Consider the following 16,586-nt stretch of genomic DNA (forward strand, 5'->3'; position numbering starts at 1 on the left):
GGTAGTCAGTTAGGGTTGGACAAAACTTCTCCTCTATTTGACGAGCTGTTAACAACAATGGAATGAAAGGTCACCGGGAACATGGTGGTAAGTAAGTAACACACACACACACACACACACACACACACACACACACACACACACACACACACACACACACACACACACACAGTCTCTAACTGCATCGTTCTTCTAATGTGAAATACCATGCTACTCTGTCAATATCTGCAATACAAAGCTCATTGCTGCTGCTACTTCTCAGCACCCTGTACATATGTTGTTAAATAGCAATTTTGTTTAGGCTACTACACTTCATTATTAATACCATTTATATCTTTATAGGTTGTTCATACTGTTTACATATATCTTTATATCTGTTAATATCTTTGTTTTTTATATATCCTTTATATCTTTTAATGGTTTATATCTTGGGTATTTGTTCTAATTTATCGTGTTACTTGTGCACCAAACACACCAAGTCAATTTCCTTGTATGTGTAAACTTACCTTCACGAAATAAAGAATTCTGATTCTGATTCATCTTCTGAAGTAAGCTTTATTTATATGGCACAGGTCACAAAGTGGTGGTGTCTGGTGCCGTCTCATCAGGACACTGGCACAAGTGGGATCAGGCTATGGTTGAGGGGACCTGTCCTCCTCACCCACACAGGGCCTGCATCAAGGACCTGAAGTTGTCTGAAGCTAAATGTACTGCAGAGTAAAGCAGAGATCAGAGATATGGAGTTAAAGAGACATGCCAGACTCTGTAAGAAGTACTCTTTCATCTACTAAGTGAGGAGTCTGACCATGTTTGTGCACGGATCAAAGCTGGCCTAATGCTTTGCTCACTCATCCCAGCTATTCGTGTGTGTTTCAGCACCACGGCTAGCTCCGTCACTGTGATCTCCGTCCGCAAGGGGTCGCGCTAGAGCCAGCCCAGCTGTACTGTGCGGAACTATTGAGCTTTCCTCAGAGCGGGGGGATTAAATAAATGTGACACACGCACCTAATACATTGCAAATGTGAGAAAAGGTAATCTAATTCATGATCGTTCTTATCCTACAACTAAAATCATTTGTCTTTACGTGTTTGAAACGAGTACTTTTCAGTTTTGTTTATATACGTTCATGCGATCCTCTCAATGCCTTTTGTACGTAGTTTAGTCAGCTAAGCTAAGCTAGCTGCCTGCTCAATGTCAAGGCATCTGTCTTCTTCTGTTGACATCTGTTCCATCCGTTTACTGCACGTTGTTGCGATTATGTTTTCCTCTCTAGCTTATAAAATGCAACGTGAAATCTATTAATGTCGTGACCACTCACCGTTCCTTCATCGACTAGACTTAATCATGACTGAAGCGATAACGTTAAAGGAGAAAACCACTGCATATAGCCTGCACCTCTCCTGTGCAGTGATGTAGACAGGCTGTTCTACGAGATTGGATTATAGAATTACCCAATTCCTATGGTACATATTATGATAATTAGTCGCCAACGAGTTCCATGACCACAACAGTGAAAACTGTACAAAACTGCATAATAATCACACGTACTGTAACCCATATGCCTCAGTCATGCAGGGTCACACTTGTAAGCTTTAATATGATGTGTGAGTTAATAATGTAATCCCTTAATTCACAGCTTGACTTTAAGGAAGCAAATACAATACTTTGATTGAAACTTTATTTATTCAGGTAGTCAAAATGAGATCATGGTCTGTATTTCAAGAGACACCTGAGAACAGTGCAGAATGCAGATCATACAAAAAATGATAAGCACAATCCAATCACATGTTACAGAGTCGGTATTCAGTCAGTCAGTATTCAGTGAATATACAGGAATAGCCTCAGTCAGAATTATCATTACGAGTGAAACGAGATTGAATAGTCGAATTCTGAGGCTAATACAGGGACAAATAATCAGAAACAATCACAAACACCATTGAATAGGTCAGCAGTTAAGAATTTAAAATCATGTAAAGGATTAAGATGTACTAGTTCCATAATATAAGGTGCATACTGTAGTACTGGAAAGCTCTTTCCAATTCATGACTTGCATACTGAATATATGATTAGCAAAGGTCTAAATGCAAAATGATTGTATGACACCATTGAATAGGTCAGCAGTTAAGAATTTAAAATCATGTAAAAGGATTAAGATGTACTAGTTCCGTAATATAAGGTGCATACTGTAGTACTGGAAAGCTCTTTCCTATTCATGACTTGCATACTGAATATATGATTAGCAAAGGTCTAAATGCAAAATCCTTGTATGACTCACACAATGTAAGACAAATATGTCAATTGAACCAGCCAACCAATCAACTCCTGTGCCAGAGTGTTTTTAAGTCATCTTGGTGTTGTGATGAGAAATGGGTAGAGGGCAGGCAGGCAGAGCATGGCTGTCAGGGTTAGGGCTTTGGCTCTCACTGAGGCTTCCGGCATTAAAACTCTACTCATAGACCGCAGCTTTAGGACAAAAGCCTCCACCAAATAACAAATGTTCTGTTAATGGAAACGCAGCCAAGGTGACCCCCCCCCCCTGTTTTCTTTTCTTTTTCTTTGCAGCTCCACTCTGAATCAATATAAGCCGTACAGCATGTGTTTCAGCAGTAGTGAACATGGACGTATGAAAATGGACATTGTAAATTACAGTATATAAATACACTATATAGTATAATAATAAAGGCTGCATTCTGCACATAGCGTAATCGTCCCTACAGTCCCATCACCTTGGTCTCCCACTGTCTGACTCACATGATGTCGGTGACTCTTCCCTCTCGTGTTCCTCCGAGGTTCTTTGACCATGGTGTGAAAGGGGCAAACCAAGATGGCCGCCCCCCGGGTCCCGCTGATCCTGCTAGCCTGCGGCTCTTTTAACCCCATCACCAACCAGCACATGAGGCTGTTTGAGCTGGCCAGAGACCACATGCACAGCACAGGTCAGATCCACACTGTGGAGAGAGAGAGAGAGAGGTTCAGAAATCAGTCTAAAATGTGAAATGTTTTGTAAATCTGCATTATAATCTGTTCATAATGTCAAAGGTTCAAATTGGCCAAATCATGGCCTTTGTTACATGTCTTCCTCTATTCCTAGTTCAATAAATAGTTTGTGTGCACAAGCACATCCAACCTGTTTTGAGGCCAGGTGCTGGTCTGGATACAAATATACATAAGGGTTAAAAAAGTAGAATATCCACACACTGGAGCAGCTCCAAATATTTAATGATGACTACAAACAACGTTTCAACCCACGCAGTGGGTCTTAAATCAGGCAAATGATTAAGCCTCTATTCCTCCCATCTTTCGTGTCCCTCTCCAATGTGTACAGTGTAAGCCAACTTTTACACCTCCAATTTCAATTCAAACCACTTGTCATGTGCTTTATTTGACTTTGCAGACACAGCTTCATAAGTGAAAACTTGAGAAATGATTTTAGTGAAGCACTCCATTATTATTTGTTCTAGTTATTGAGCTGAGTTTTCTTTTTCTATTTCCTGTATTGCTTCAACTATTTTCAAACATGTCCTTGGAAAATATTAATCATCTTTCCCCTCTGAGAGAAAAAAAACACATTCTGTCAGACCAGCAGCAGAAGGGAAAGAGCTTCAAAATTAATTTTATCGTTTTTTTTCCCAGAGTAATATTCAGAGGATATAACATAAAACAGAAACACAAGATGTACCTCTGACCTTCGTTCAGTTCTGGTAGGGACAAGGCTTGGTTACCCTTGCCCTTGTGTCCCAACATGTGCTGCAAAACACTGTTCCAACTATGTCACACTCCTTATATAAGACAGGCCCTGTTTTCACCCCAAAGCTGCTCAGAGTAAGAACACTGGCCTGCAATCACTAGACTGGTCACATGGTCAAACAAACCCCATTTGAACTTAAGAGTCCAACTGATCTGAGGTCAGTATTGTCATGCGAACTAAAAAAAAGAAAGAAAAAACTTCTGAATCAGCTCGATTATTCTAAGATGCTTTGTGAAGCTAGATCCAGGGGCACAGCGCTACATTACGTGAACAATGCTCTTATAGTTTCCCTGTGACGCCTTACTTCTGAGATATCAGCTGACTGGTTTCAAGCTAAAACATGAGCGTTTACTGTGAGCTGCATATAGAGCTGTTTTCATTGATCTGTTACAGATTTTTTTCTGCTGTGGTTGCAGATCAGTTTGTGTTTTTAACCTGTTTCAACACCAGAATTAGCACAGTAAACTACTTGATTGATTGGGTTTTCTAAAACTGCTGTTTCACTCAATATATAAAGTCGTTTCCCAAACCCTGAAATCTGTTACGCAGCAGCTGCAACAGGAGGGTGAAAACAGCCAGATGCTTGCCAGATGCTTTGTAGTGTATATAATGGTACGTTTGGCTGTTGTCTCATTTTGTGTAAAGCCTAGCATTATCCTGTTGTAGAAAGTATAGGCCTGATTGTAGAATTGATTTCAACCATGGCAGAATAAGTATGTTGTGCCTGTATTGTTGTTTCAAAACTGAAATATGTTTTTTATGTGGTTGTTGTTGTTGTTTTTATGAAAAGTCTCATCACAGAAGTGGTCTTAATAGCGTCATGGCTTAACCTGGTAACGGCTGAATGCTCTCTGGAGGTTAGCAGATGAGTTACACAGGGCAGCTGTTAAAGTGGTCATAAATAAATAGCCTAGCCTATATGGCTTAAATCCAGATTATGGGTTCAGAGTTAAGCTTGCACCGCCAGTGTGTATAAATTGCTCTCTTATACGGTATGTGTTATAAAACTCATTTTGATACATTCAAGAGAAATCTTGTGCACAGAGGCAATTTAAGAGATAAGTTCACTCTTAATAGTTTCCATTATTTCCTCCTCCCCTTATCTGGGATCTGATAAAAAAAATAATAGCGTTATTATCAGTATCACTTACACTTACTGCTCACTTAATCATCTGATTTCTCTTCTTTCCAATACTATTATGGGCTATCATGACCCAGAAAAGGATCTTAATCCTCTCTGCTTTCAGGCCAGTACCAGGTGGTGCGTGGTGTCGTGTCCCCAGTGAGTGACGGCTATGGAAAGCAAGGCCTGGTACTGGCCAAGCACCGGATCGCTATGGCAAAGCTGGCGCTCCAGACCTCTGACTGGGTCACTGTTGACGAATGGGAGAGCCAGCAGCCGGACTGGACGGAGACGGTGGTCACCATGAGGTGCGGAACATGTTATTATTAACAGTGTCGGCCAGTAAACTCCAGGCCAGAGTCAAGCCTACTAGTCGGTGGAATATTATCAGATATCTGGCCAATCTGGGAAGACATTCCTTACCAAGAACTTTCTTCACCAATGTGTTTTTAAAGGTGTCTCTCAACACATTTCAATCCCTTATCGGGATTCAATCAATCCCTTATCGGCTCCTAGGGGAGCTGAATTTCAACCTTTCTGAAATGGGTGAAGACATTTCTTGCTAAGGAATTTGTTCCCAGATTTTTTTCAATATTCCAAGACTATAGGACGTATCAGCGTGATGTCACTTGACACCCAGAAATGCGGAACCCCGCGGCAGTTAATAGTATGAGTTGTGCCAAACAAACATTAATATCTCAAAAACTATACATCACATCGCTTATATTTTGACATTCCGAGTGAGAGCAGAAGTAGCTCAAGACTTTGGTGTATAATATATGCATGTCGTCTTAAAGTTGTGTGAACTGTCGCAGTTTTTAAAATGTAAAGAGTTAACTGGCTAGAGTCAGACACACAAGCCTCGCGCCACTTGGGCTCCATAGGGTTCCATTGCCGTTGCCACCCAGTGACGCAGTTTGTTTACCAAAATGCTGCTCGGCTGATCCCTCGTATACATGATGTCTCTACAACTGCTTTTTTTTCAGATCAAATGCAAAACTCTAGGATTATGATGTTATGATGTTAGATTATGATGTTGGATTATGATGTTATGATGTTGGATTATGATGTTTGATTATGATGTTATGATGTTGGATTATGATGTTATGATGTTGGATTATGATGTTGTTACATGTCATCAAACCACCGCACTCATCATTACACTCATCACACAAGTTGCTCCTAATAACCTCAGTCAGTGTAATTCCCTGTGCATCCACTGGGTGCTTGGCTGTGCCTAATGTTTTATTCAGAGCACTCCGGTGGTTAATCAAACAGGAGATGCACATCACAAACATATCATTTCTGCTCTATGTGGTACAACAAGACAAAACATTTTCGAAGCTAAATTGCCCATAGAGAAATGTATTGTGTTGTGGCCTAACCAGTGGTCATTCACTCTTTATTGAGATTGAGATTTTGTAACAGGCTGCATGCTGAACCCACCCAGTCGAGCGATTTGGGCCTTTTGATATCGACAGGTGTCCGCTTCCTTTATTTACTGATGTGTGCACTACACACAAAGCTTCCCATTCCAATTTCAACAGCAGTTGAGCCTTGAATTACTGATCCGAAACATAATTATTAATAGAAATGGATCTATTATTGATCCATTCACAGATGATGAAACATCCTCTTTTCATCCTTGATGAAATATATGGCCAATACTTTCCCCTTCCTCACATCTCTGTTGTCTGCCATGGCACCAACGCAGCCTCTCCACATGCATTCTCCTTCATCAAGTATGTAACGGAGAGTTGTTGGTGTCCTTGGGTGTAGATCATGGGTTGTAGCCACTAAAGGGGGCTGTTGGCCTAGCATGGGCTTATAAATCCGGTCTGGGATTTTTACACGGTCAGATCCCCCCACCTGCAACATTCAACTGCTTCTGTCTTCCCTGCTCCCCCTCTCCGCTGCTCCCCCTCTCCTCTGCTCCCCCTGCTCCCTCAAATCCCTTTGTGTGCGTCAGTTGCATCAGTTGGACTTCTGTAAGCTGTGTTTGCGCAACAAGGGAGCTGATTAAGACATGAAGTAGCCCGTTGTCCCAAAGCAGCACCGCGGCCGTGAGAAGCTATGATGGACCACGTCATCACATCACGCACGCACACGCGCACGCACGCACACACACACACACACACACACACACACACACACACACACACACACACACACACACACACACACACACACACACTCACACCTACCAGAGCACCTTTAAGAGGCTTTATTTCAAAACAAGTGAAGTATTTCATTCATGTTTTTTGTAATTTCCTCTCACTCATTCCTTGTTCTGTGTGTGTGTGTGTGTGTGTGTGTGTGTGTGTGTGTGTCTCTCTCCCTCTCCCTCCATCTCTCTCTCTCGTGCCTTTGCTCAGGCATCACTATGGCCGTATCCTGAAGCAGTATGAGCAAAGCACAGGAAACCCCCCTCCCACCTCGAGTAAGTTTGGATCAGTCCAGCCCCCAGAAATATTCTCATGCCCTTTGACCCCTAACTCTGTTTAATTTCCAAAATGATCGAAGTCTCTACTGTAGATGAAATGCATATTACCTTCTGTATGCCCGAAACAAATACACGTTTGATCAAATGGCTTTTCAACACATCGCACCGTCAGCCTTTTAACAGAGTGAGGTTTAAGGATTTGCACCAACCCCACGTGGTGTGCCTGTGCTTACCTAGCATGTGCCCAATAACCCAACTGTGTTCTGAATTAGCATTAGCTTTAAAGATATGGGATCCCATTAAGACGTGTTCGTGCGAGCGAGTAACGGCACAAAGGAGAGCTGTCACACGGCTGGACAAATGCATAAGTATTGCATGTGTGAGTGAGTGCGCTGGCTGTCATGTGACTAAAAGCTGGCCAATCAGTATTCAGGAAAACTTTCACGGATTTGGTCAATTAGAATAGTGTGTGTTTTAGTGACTGGTGTCGGCTCTGTTTCGCCATAAGAAGTGTAAATCGATGTGTGAACAGGAAAGGGCACCGAGGTGAAGTGAATTAAAAAAAGACAACTCTTTCAAAAGATAAGATCAGACTATGAACTGTGTCATCACCAGCACCATGGATATCTGAACTGTGTCACCAGCACCATGGGTATATGAACTGTGTCACCAGCACCATGGGTATCTGAACTGTGTCACCAGCACCATGGGTATATGAACTGTGTCACCAGCACCATGGGTATCTGAACTGTGTCACCTGCACTAGGGATGGGGCCGATCCGATCCAATATCTGTATCGGGTGCCGATATTGGCACTAATTCACGGATTGGATCGGATCGGAATCCGATCCAATCCGATGGGTATCTGAACTGTGTCATTTTGTCAAACTAGACTTTCACGTGTCCACAAGTGTTTATTTTCAGCCATTTTTGTGCATTGATCAACTACGGCTGCAGTTTTGAATTTAGCATTGCAGCAGTCTGGGCGTGGTTTCCTCCGAGGAGAGACAGTCCAGTCATGCAGACAGTGAATATTCTGATTGGACCCCCATTTTGTGAGCTTGACTGCGGACTCGCAGGTTGGCAAACACCCATTGGGCCGTGCCACCATGTTTTTGGGGGGAGGCAGAGAGCATTTTGCAGATTACATCAAACCAGAGACATGTAGATAGAAGAGTCCCGACATCTCCATTCACTCCAATGGACAATTCTTTTTGACTCTCAAGAGTTCCAGGAAGTAAGGTCCTGGATTAAGCAGCACTGTCGAGTTGCAGCAAAATAGACAGTTTGTGTTGTACTCTGAAAGGGGTTTTCCCCCCTTGAATCAAATTGTACATTATCAGCTTTATTTTAGCATGCAAAAGTAGCGCAAGACCCATTCCTGGCTGTTCATTGCCGAATGAGTCTCGCATTTTGGTCCTCCGCTGACGCCACTCTCTAGAGGACACTACATCAAACTCTTTGATTGCTCAGGAGTGATATAGGCTGATGATTGAAATATGGTTGGTCCAGGGTGACGACAGTCCAATCACAGTGGAATTCTTTTTTGGATAACATCTTTTAATTTTGACGTTAGGAAAGCAGTCGGTGTGGTTGAAGAGTGAATACCTTTTGGAGATGAAAACAAATGATTGAAGCGAGCTCTTTGTTATCTGAGTCTATTCATAAACTATCTCAAAGTAGAATTATTAATCACAAGACTTTTTTCCCTTCTTCTTCTTCAGAATAAATACAATGATCCAGGGCCCTGAGTGTAGATCAACACTTCTCTCTGAAGGAGGCCATATGAGTGGTTCAAAATTAGAAGCTTATCTTATAAATTATATTTATATCATGACTTATTTTTGTCCCTTTTTTAAGTTTGCGTTCAAAGATAGCGTCGTTATCAAGGTACCAGTCAGCCTTTCCTCTATTTCACCATCTCGCCCTGCCTCTCTCTCCCCAGACCCGTCGTGTCCCCAGCTGAAGCTGCTGTGTGGGGCAGACTTCCTGGACAGCTTCGCGGTGCCGGGCCTGTGGCTGGAAGAGCACGTGGAGGAGGTGGCCGGCCGCTTCGGCCTGGTCTGCGTCAGCCGGGGCGGGCTGGAGCCCGAGCGGGCCGTGCACCACTCGGACGCGCTCTCCCGCCACCGGCGCAACATCTTCCTGCTGAGGGAGTGGGTGAGGAACGAGACCAGCGCCACGGAGGTGCGGCGCGCTCTGAGGCGGGGCTTGAGCGTCAAATACCTGCTCCCGGACTCCGTGATCGACTACATTCGCCGGCACGACCTCTACACGGAGGACAGCGAGAGGAAGAATCAGGGCGCGGTGCTCAGGCCGCTAGCCAAGCAGGCGGACGTGCCCCTGAAGAGTCCGGATGACTGATTGACTGACTGTGGGCAGATGAGAGTTGAATACAGTTTGTCGTTGAAGTGTGTTTTCACTCCCGGTCCGGATCGCTGCTTTTCTCCACAGTTTGGATGCTGTTTTCGTCCAGCGGACTGCAGTATTGAAGAGATTTGCCACAAAACAAAAACTCAATGATTTAATGTCTGCAGAGAAAGGGGAGCATGTTTGACGTGACTGTGGATTTCCTCCAGGCATCACATTTTGTCAGTGCAGGGCATCAACACAGTGTTGTGTCAGGGCATCAACACAGTGTTGTGTCAGGGCATCAACACAGTGTTGTGTCACTTTATTGTGAAATATGCACACCGACGCCGTCTTGTCGCGTTGTCTTTGTGCCACAGTGTAAACGACCATGAAGACTTTTTTATTGTGATGATTCAACAGTGTGGCTTAGGATGCCTTTAATCCTGTCTGCTGCCGAAGCTTTTTCCATCATAGTTATTTTTTCACATCGCGCATCACATGGAGACTGAGCTATAAGAATTAAATCCTATGTGTTTGGAGTATTTTTCTGTGTGTGACTGGCTTTTTTCCCACTTTTAGCTCTCTTTCTCTATCAAATCAACAGATGCCAGAGATGGATTTACATTCCTCCCTTCTTCTTTCGTCCCCTCGTGCGTACAGCAGTGGGGTGTCTCTCTGTTCTAGCAGCCCACCGAGAGCCATTCATTCTGCGTTTATTCACTTTCCCCATTATGTGGCTTGCGAAGCTTTCTTCCTCGGGATTTTAAGTAATCCTGACAGTCGCGCAACTACAGGAGGCGTTTTCTCACTGAGGCCTATGGCTGAAAGCACCACTGTGTTACTGATACTGACTGGCATCCTTTGAGGGGTGGCGTGCGTGCGTGTGTGCCTGTGTGTGTGTGTGTTCGTGTGTTCCAGCCAGCCAGCCAGTGAGCGCTTAGACAGGGGGGTTGGTTGATTGCAGTTTGCCCAAAAGAGAGCTTAGCAAATTAATTGAGTTATTTAGGCAGGACAAAAGATGTGCCAGCCCAATTGTGCTGCACCTGCGCAGGTGATAGGCCCACTTGTGTCTTGTGCACTTGACCCATACAGTGCTCCAAACTCATTTCACCACATCAGAGGATGGTGAATGGTATGGTATCACTCTCTTGTATGCATTTTATTGCAATACTTGGTGGTCACTGTCGCACATAATTGATGCTCCTGATAAGGCATAAAACCTTCGAAGTAGAAAAACTCTTCAACCTCTTGCTCATCTTCCCTCACACGTTGATGAATGTTGAGATGTTTGTGGAAACCTTCAGAAGTAGCCTACTACACTTTAACATCAAATCTGATAAGCATGTTTACTTGATCAGTAGGCCTACTACTACCACCTGACACCTCCCACCCCCATTTTTAAAATTTAATTTTTATTTAACCAAATAAATGAAAAGCAAATGTTGATTCAACATTGTTTGCACATTTTCCCCCACTAGGTTTTAGTTGTTTTCCTGCAGACTGCTGTTACTTTCTTTCTCCCTGTGTTTATTCCTTGGTTTTAGGCTATTTTCTTGCCCTTATACACTACATCAGTATGCCTTAGAGTACAATATGGATGCAACATCATCACAAGTAACCAGTGGATAAGCAGTAAAATAGATCTTTTTCATCTTAAGATTTTGTAAAAGTGTACAATGCCAGAAGATTTAAATGTGCTTATTAGCATAGCAAACAATAGATCTTACCCCCGAGGGCAATTTTTGTTTCACATTGAGAGAGCTAGTGCACCAAATGCAATAATTGTGCAATGCAATCATTTCATAAATTGTACAGCAGTTCATGCAGAAAATAATGTTTATTTTTATATATTTACTTTGAAGTAAATGCCTTTACCCTAATCCCATAGCTAATAGCTATAAAGTAAATGTAAGTATTAGCACATAACCTGTGTAAGATAGGCATGATGTAGGCTGCATGTTGTTTGTATGGAAAGTGTGTGGAGGATTGTTGGTTCTGTGTCGTGTCTCTCATGAGGGAGTGGGAGGTGCTGCATTTTCCTTCCAAACAAAAAAACAGCAGGTAATCGGATTAAAGTGAATCTGGTTAAAATTGGGGTTTTCACACGGGCCCCGGCATTCGGTCGCAAGTAGTTAATTCTGGCGACTTCGGATCTCCTTTACCTCTTCATTCATTGGAAGTAAACGTTAAAGGAAACCACCAGCAACAACACAGCCAAGATGCCAGTGGATCTGAACGGGTATTGGAAAATGATTTCCAACGAGAACTTCGAGGAGTATATGAAGGCTCTCGGTGAGTTTGATGAGAGTTTTAACGAGAGAGGTGGTCGTGGAAGAGTCTTCATCGTGGCTAGGAGGACCGCTTCACAAGTTTCCACTGGTTTGGGAATAAACTTGATCGATTAATTTCACTGACTTTTCAGTGCAACATCACTGAAAAAGCTTCATAAATCTCCTTCATGAACTCTCCTACTTTTATAATCTAATTCATTCCATTATTCCTGTAGGTAGCCTACAGTAGAGTAAGTTTTGCTGTGACGTTTGTATCATCAAAAATGTTTTACAGCTTCTGATCACTGGGACGTCCTTGGCTGACTGGTTAGCGTGTTCGACTTTTGATGAAACGCTCTATCAGGTTCCCGGTGTCACCGGGTTCGATTCCCCATGGTGGGCAAAGACTGCAGTGGGAGATAGTAGTAGGCTACATGTGATCACGCTGGCCCTTGGCCATTGGGATTGTCCATTTAAAAAAAATCTTGGGATAACTGTAGAACTTTATTTTCGTTACACTTTTTATTTTCAAACTTTTTTGTGCATTTGAGCGGGTGAAATCAAGGCATTGAAAGTTTTTTGAAAATAGAGATAGGCCTACATAGTCATAGCTTGAAAGTGCTTGAATTAGCCTATATTTGTGCAAGAATAGAAAATGAATTTCTTTTGATATTTCTTAGACACATGGGTCATTGAAAGTGCTTAAATAGCCTCTGTGCAAGTAGCCTATAGAAATGGAAGTTCTTTTGATATATTGTTTTACTTAACGTGTAACATAGCACAGTTGAGAACTGTTCACACATTCAAGCATATAACTTACTATAGGCATCTTGCGCGCTATGCGCGCTCGATTCCTGGGCTCGCCCGCTGCGTGGGCTCGCCCGTCCTGCAGCTCGCCAAGCTGGCCCTGCAGCTCACATTCGCAGCTCGGCCGCTGCGCGCCCACAGCTCGGCTGCTGTGTGTCTCCCTCTCTCTCTCCCTCAGTCTCTCTCCCCCTCTCCCTCTCTCTTCCTCAGTCTCCCCCCTCTTTCTCCCTCTCCTCTCTCTCCCTCAGTCTCTCTCCCCCTCTCTCTCTCTCCCTCTCTGTCAGTCTCTCTCATGAGCCTCCTCAGTCTCTCGTGAGCCTCAGACTGATGACATCACCATCACTGATGACATCATCACTGATGACATCACTGATGCCATCAGTGATGATGACTGATGACATCACTGATGCCATCAGTGTGTGTGTCTGTCTCTTGTGTGTGTTTGTGTGTGTGTGCGCACACGTGTGTGTGTCTCTTGTGCGTGTATATGTGTGCATCACTGATGATGTCACAATGCCTCTGACATCACTGATGATGTCATCACTGGGACTTTGTGTGTGAGTGAATTTATGACATCACTGATGATGTCATCAGTGGAAATTATGACATCACTGATTATGTCATCAGTGGGACACAGACAGACAGGGCCCTTTTATATACAGTATAGATCGATTAAAGAGAGATAGGCTTGGGTGGGCCTTTGAATTTGAGGGAATTAGGTCTGGAAAGTCCTTGAATGTTTAAGCACCCTGAGCAGCCTACAGAAAAGTTTCACTTATCCTCAAAATGACCAACAGGTGTGAGGAATTTACATTTTACAAGTACTGCAGCTATTTAATCAACATGAAATTGTATCATTGCACACAAATGTTCTACTTCTCACAATCCTTCTCTCTGTCTCCCATTCATCTTCTTATTTCCACTTTGCGGGGAAACCTGTCACAGATGTAAATGTTGCCATTCGGAAAATCGCCACCTTGTTGAAGCCTGACAAGGACATCACCCACGACGGGGACCACATCACCATCAAGACCCTCAGCACCTTCAAAAACTACAACATGGACTTTCATGTGGGCAAAGAGTTTGAGGAGGATCTGTCCGGAGTGGATGACAGAAAGTGCATGGTGAGTGGGTGACAGAAGGTGCATGGTGAGTGGATGACAGAAGGTGTATGGTGAGTGGATGACAGAAGGTGTATGGTGAGTGGATGACAGAAGGTGCATGGTGAGTGGGTGACAGAAGGTGCATGGTGAGTGGGTGGAAACCTCAGTGCATTTGGACCAGTGTGTCCAGCAGCCATTTAATGCATTTTGAAGTAGGTTAAACCGGTTAAACCTCACTGTTGAAGGTTTGGGGACCCATGGCATTACTTAAATATGCATTGCATATGGGTGCAACACCTTTAGGTGTCTACATTTGACTCTTGCTGGCACCCATACAAACTATTATGAAATTCAGCCATTTTTTTTGTTGATTTGTCCAATCTCCGTGTCTTTTCTCTCAAACTCCCTCAACTCAATAAGCCATTACCTACTATCGCTATCACTTTTGGAATATTTCTGGATCATAAGCTTCCACAGTGCTGTGAATTGATGTCATCTATGAGGTCCAATAACAGAGGCTGCAGGGAAGGCACCTGAGTATGTGACAGAAACAAGTGCCAAAGTCATGTCTGCAGCAAGACTACATTTTATATGATCAGATGTATTCACTGAATACTGGATAGGATCAGAGACCCCCCCCCCCCCCCCTCAGAGAGAAGCCTCATTTGTAAGCTGATAGGCTGATTATATATCAGCTACATGTATAAGCTGTTTTGGGAGGTGAGAGAGATGGAGAGAGAGATAGATGGAGAGAGAGAGAGAGAGAGAGATGGAGAGAGACAGAGAGGGAGAGAGAGAGAGAGAGAGGAGTGTTCTGGGTAAGATTTGCCTAATGCCTGATTTCCTCTCCCTGACCCCAGACCACCATCACCTGGGAAGGGGACCGGCTGGTGTGCGTGCAGAAGGGGGAGATCGAGGGAAGAGGCTGGACCCACTGGGTGGAGGGGGAGGAGCTTCATCTGGTAAGAAAACATATCAGGTCGCGCCACGAATGTTAATGCATGCAATTGGGACATTTTGAATCCAAAATACCTCACAGACACAGTACCGTATGTGGAGTGCATTATATAGCCTATTTTTAGGGGTTATTCAAGACCGCTAAGTCACAGGCCCCTGTAAGACCTGTCTTCCACATGGATACATAAGCCTTACTTATTGTGCCTCATATAGATGATTTCAACTCGACAACATAAACATTCTAAATGTCCCCCAGCTTACTTCCGGTTGCAGTATTTGCTAAGACAGGACATAAGCTAGGTTCCAAACTGTTCCCAAGCAACACGATTCCGTGAAAACCATCTATAGAAGAAAACCAGTTTACAAAACCTCCAAGTATCCAACCATAGCCCTTTTATTGCAGAAGACATCAGATGAGTCTGAAATGAAACCTGCCACACAAGGAATTGGCCCTGAAAGTGCTTTTCAAAAAGATCAAACCAAACAAACGTCTATAGTTTGTTTTTCAATCAAACAGCATGCAAGATTAAGAATCAAACGTCTTTTTTTACTTTCTGAAATGAAACGCTGACCAGATTCATTCATCTCTCAGTTCTGTCTATCACGATGAACCGAGTCTTCCAATAATCTAGCAGACTGAGCAGCGTGGTCAATCAGCTTAGAACTGCCGTGCTATTATCTTGACGTGGCAGATCTAATTTCACTAGAAGAGTTCAATGGCTTCTCCTTTTTAATCTCTTCAATCAAATTCATGGTGTCGCTGAGTGTGCCCTGTAATGAAAACATTAGCATCTGAAAAGACCTTACAGTAATGACTCGCACATTACCATTTTCATTACCTCGGTATTATCAGATTTTCCTCTGTATGATTATTGCCATGAAAGACAAGTAAAAAAATAATCTGCCAAATTATTTGGTTTAAGTGATAGCAACAGATGTTCTCAGTCAGCAGCCATGAAATGAGTTATTAGTGAGAAGTTCCCTGGAGATCAGAGGGCCCACACAGTGCTGCGATGTGGAGCAACAGCGGCCTCTGGTGGCAATATATACACTGCAAGCTGAAAGCCCAATTCCACTTTACCCAATACCCACTGCCGAGTTATTCCTCCTGGGTGGGTATTGTCACTATCATTTAGTAGCTTAACATTTTTATGATACCCTTCTTGGCTAGCTACTTCTTGGCATCTTAAAAAATAAAGATAAAGACAATGATTGCTGATTGTTAACAGACTGGAAGGCTTCCAGTCTGTCAACACAAGCAAGTAAGTAAAGATTTATCAAAAAACACTGGCAATAACGGCAGTTCTCCCTGTGTTACCAGTCTCCTTTTGGTCTTCCTATTTGTCTACACATATGTACATTTGTCAAAATCACATTCGGACTTCATATCTATTGAATTGTTTGGGGATTGTTTTTCTGCAGGAGCTGAGAGCCGGTGGTGCTGCTGCCAAGCAGATCTTCAAGAAAACCTAAGCTGGCTCTTACGGAACAAGATGGAGCCCCTGGCCGAGCGTGGCTCACAGAGACACACCAGACACAACCCACGCCTCCACATACCATCCACCCATCCTCTCTACACCACCCTAACGCTCCATCCCTCCATCTTATACATCTTATTGTATTCGAAATGTCTCATCACATCTGTCCGTGACTTTCACTGTACATCTGTCTCAGGGTAGGGATCCCTCTGAGTAACATATTGATGTGTTGGATGCATGAACGCTGGTAGGTGTAGCTAGGTAGGCTTCAAGACTAGTGTCTCTGATAGGTGAGCCCCACTGAC

The 16,586-nt window shown here is 43.4% G+C and overlaps 2 protein-coding genes across 3 annotated transcripts; both read left to right on the forward strand.

Annotated features, from left to right (window-relative positions):
• Positions 1–984: 984 nt before the first annotated feature.
• Positions 985–10,156, forward strand: nmnat3 (nicotinamide nucleotide adenylyltransferase 3). 2 transcript variants are annotated; one of them, XM_083659192.1, is made up of 6 exons: positions 999–1,031; positions 2,563–2,638; positions 2,790–2,936; positions 4,996–5,179; positions 7,247–7,311; positions 9,260–10,156. In XM_083659192.1, the coding sequence occupies exons 3-6, from the start codon at positions 2,825–2,827 to the stop codon at positions 9,676–9,678; spliced, it is 780 nt and encodes a 259-aa protein (XP_083515318.1). In that variant the 5' UTR covers positions 999–1,031; positions 2,563–2,638; positions 2,790–2,824; the 3' UTR covers positions 9,679–10,156. The 2 variants fall into 2 exon arrangements, with proteins under 2 accessions (XP_083515319.1, XP_083515318.1); XM_083659193.1 differs by lacking the exon at positions 2,563–2,638 and having other exon boundaries at positions 985–1,031.
• A 1,726-nt stretch (positions 10,157–11,882) lies between these two features.
• On the forward strand, positions 11,883–16,276 carry rbp1.1 (retinol binding protein 1, cellular, tandem duplicate 1; the record flags this gene model as incomplete). Its single annotated transcript, XM_083659208.1, has 4 exons — positions 11,883–11,958; positions 13,689–13,867; positions 14,707–14,808; positions 16,226–16,276. Exons 1-4 carry the CDS (start codon positions 11,886–11,888, stop codon positions 16,274–16,276), a joined length of 405 nt encoding a protein of 134 aa, XP_083515334.1. The 5' UTR covers positions 11,883–11,885.
• Positions 16,277–16,586: the final 310 nt, after the last annotated feature.

Source organism: Poromitra crassiceps, assembly GCF_964638095.1.
Source record: "Poromitra crassiceps genome assembly, chromosome: 23".
Classification (NCBI taxonomy): domain Eukaryota; kingdom Metazoa; phylum Chordata; class Actinopteri; order Beryciformes; family Melamphaidae; genus Poromitra; species Poromitra crassiceps.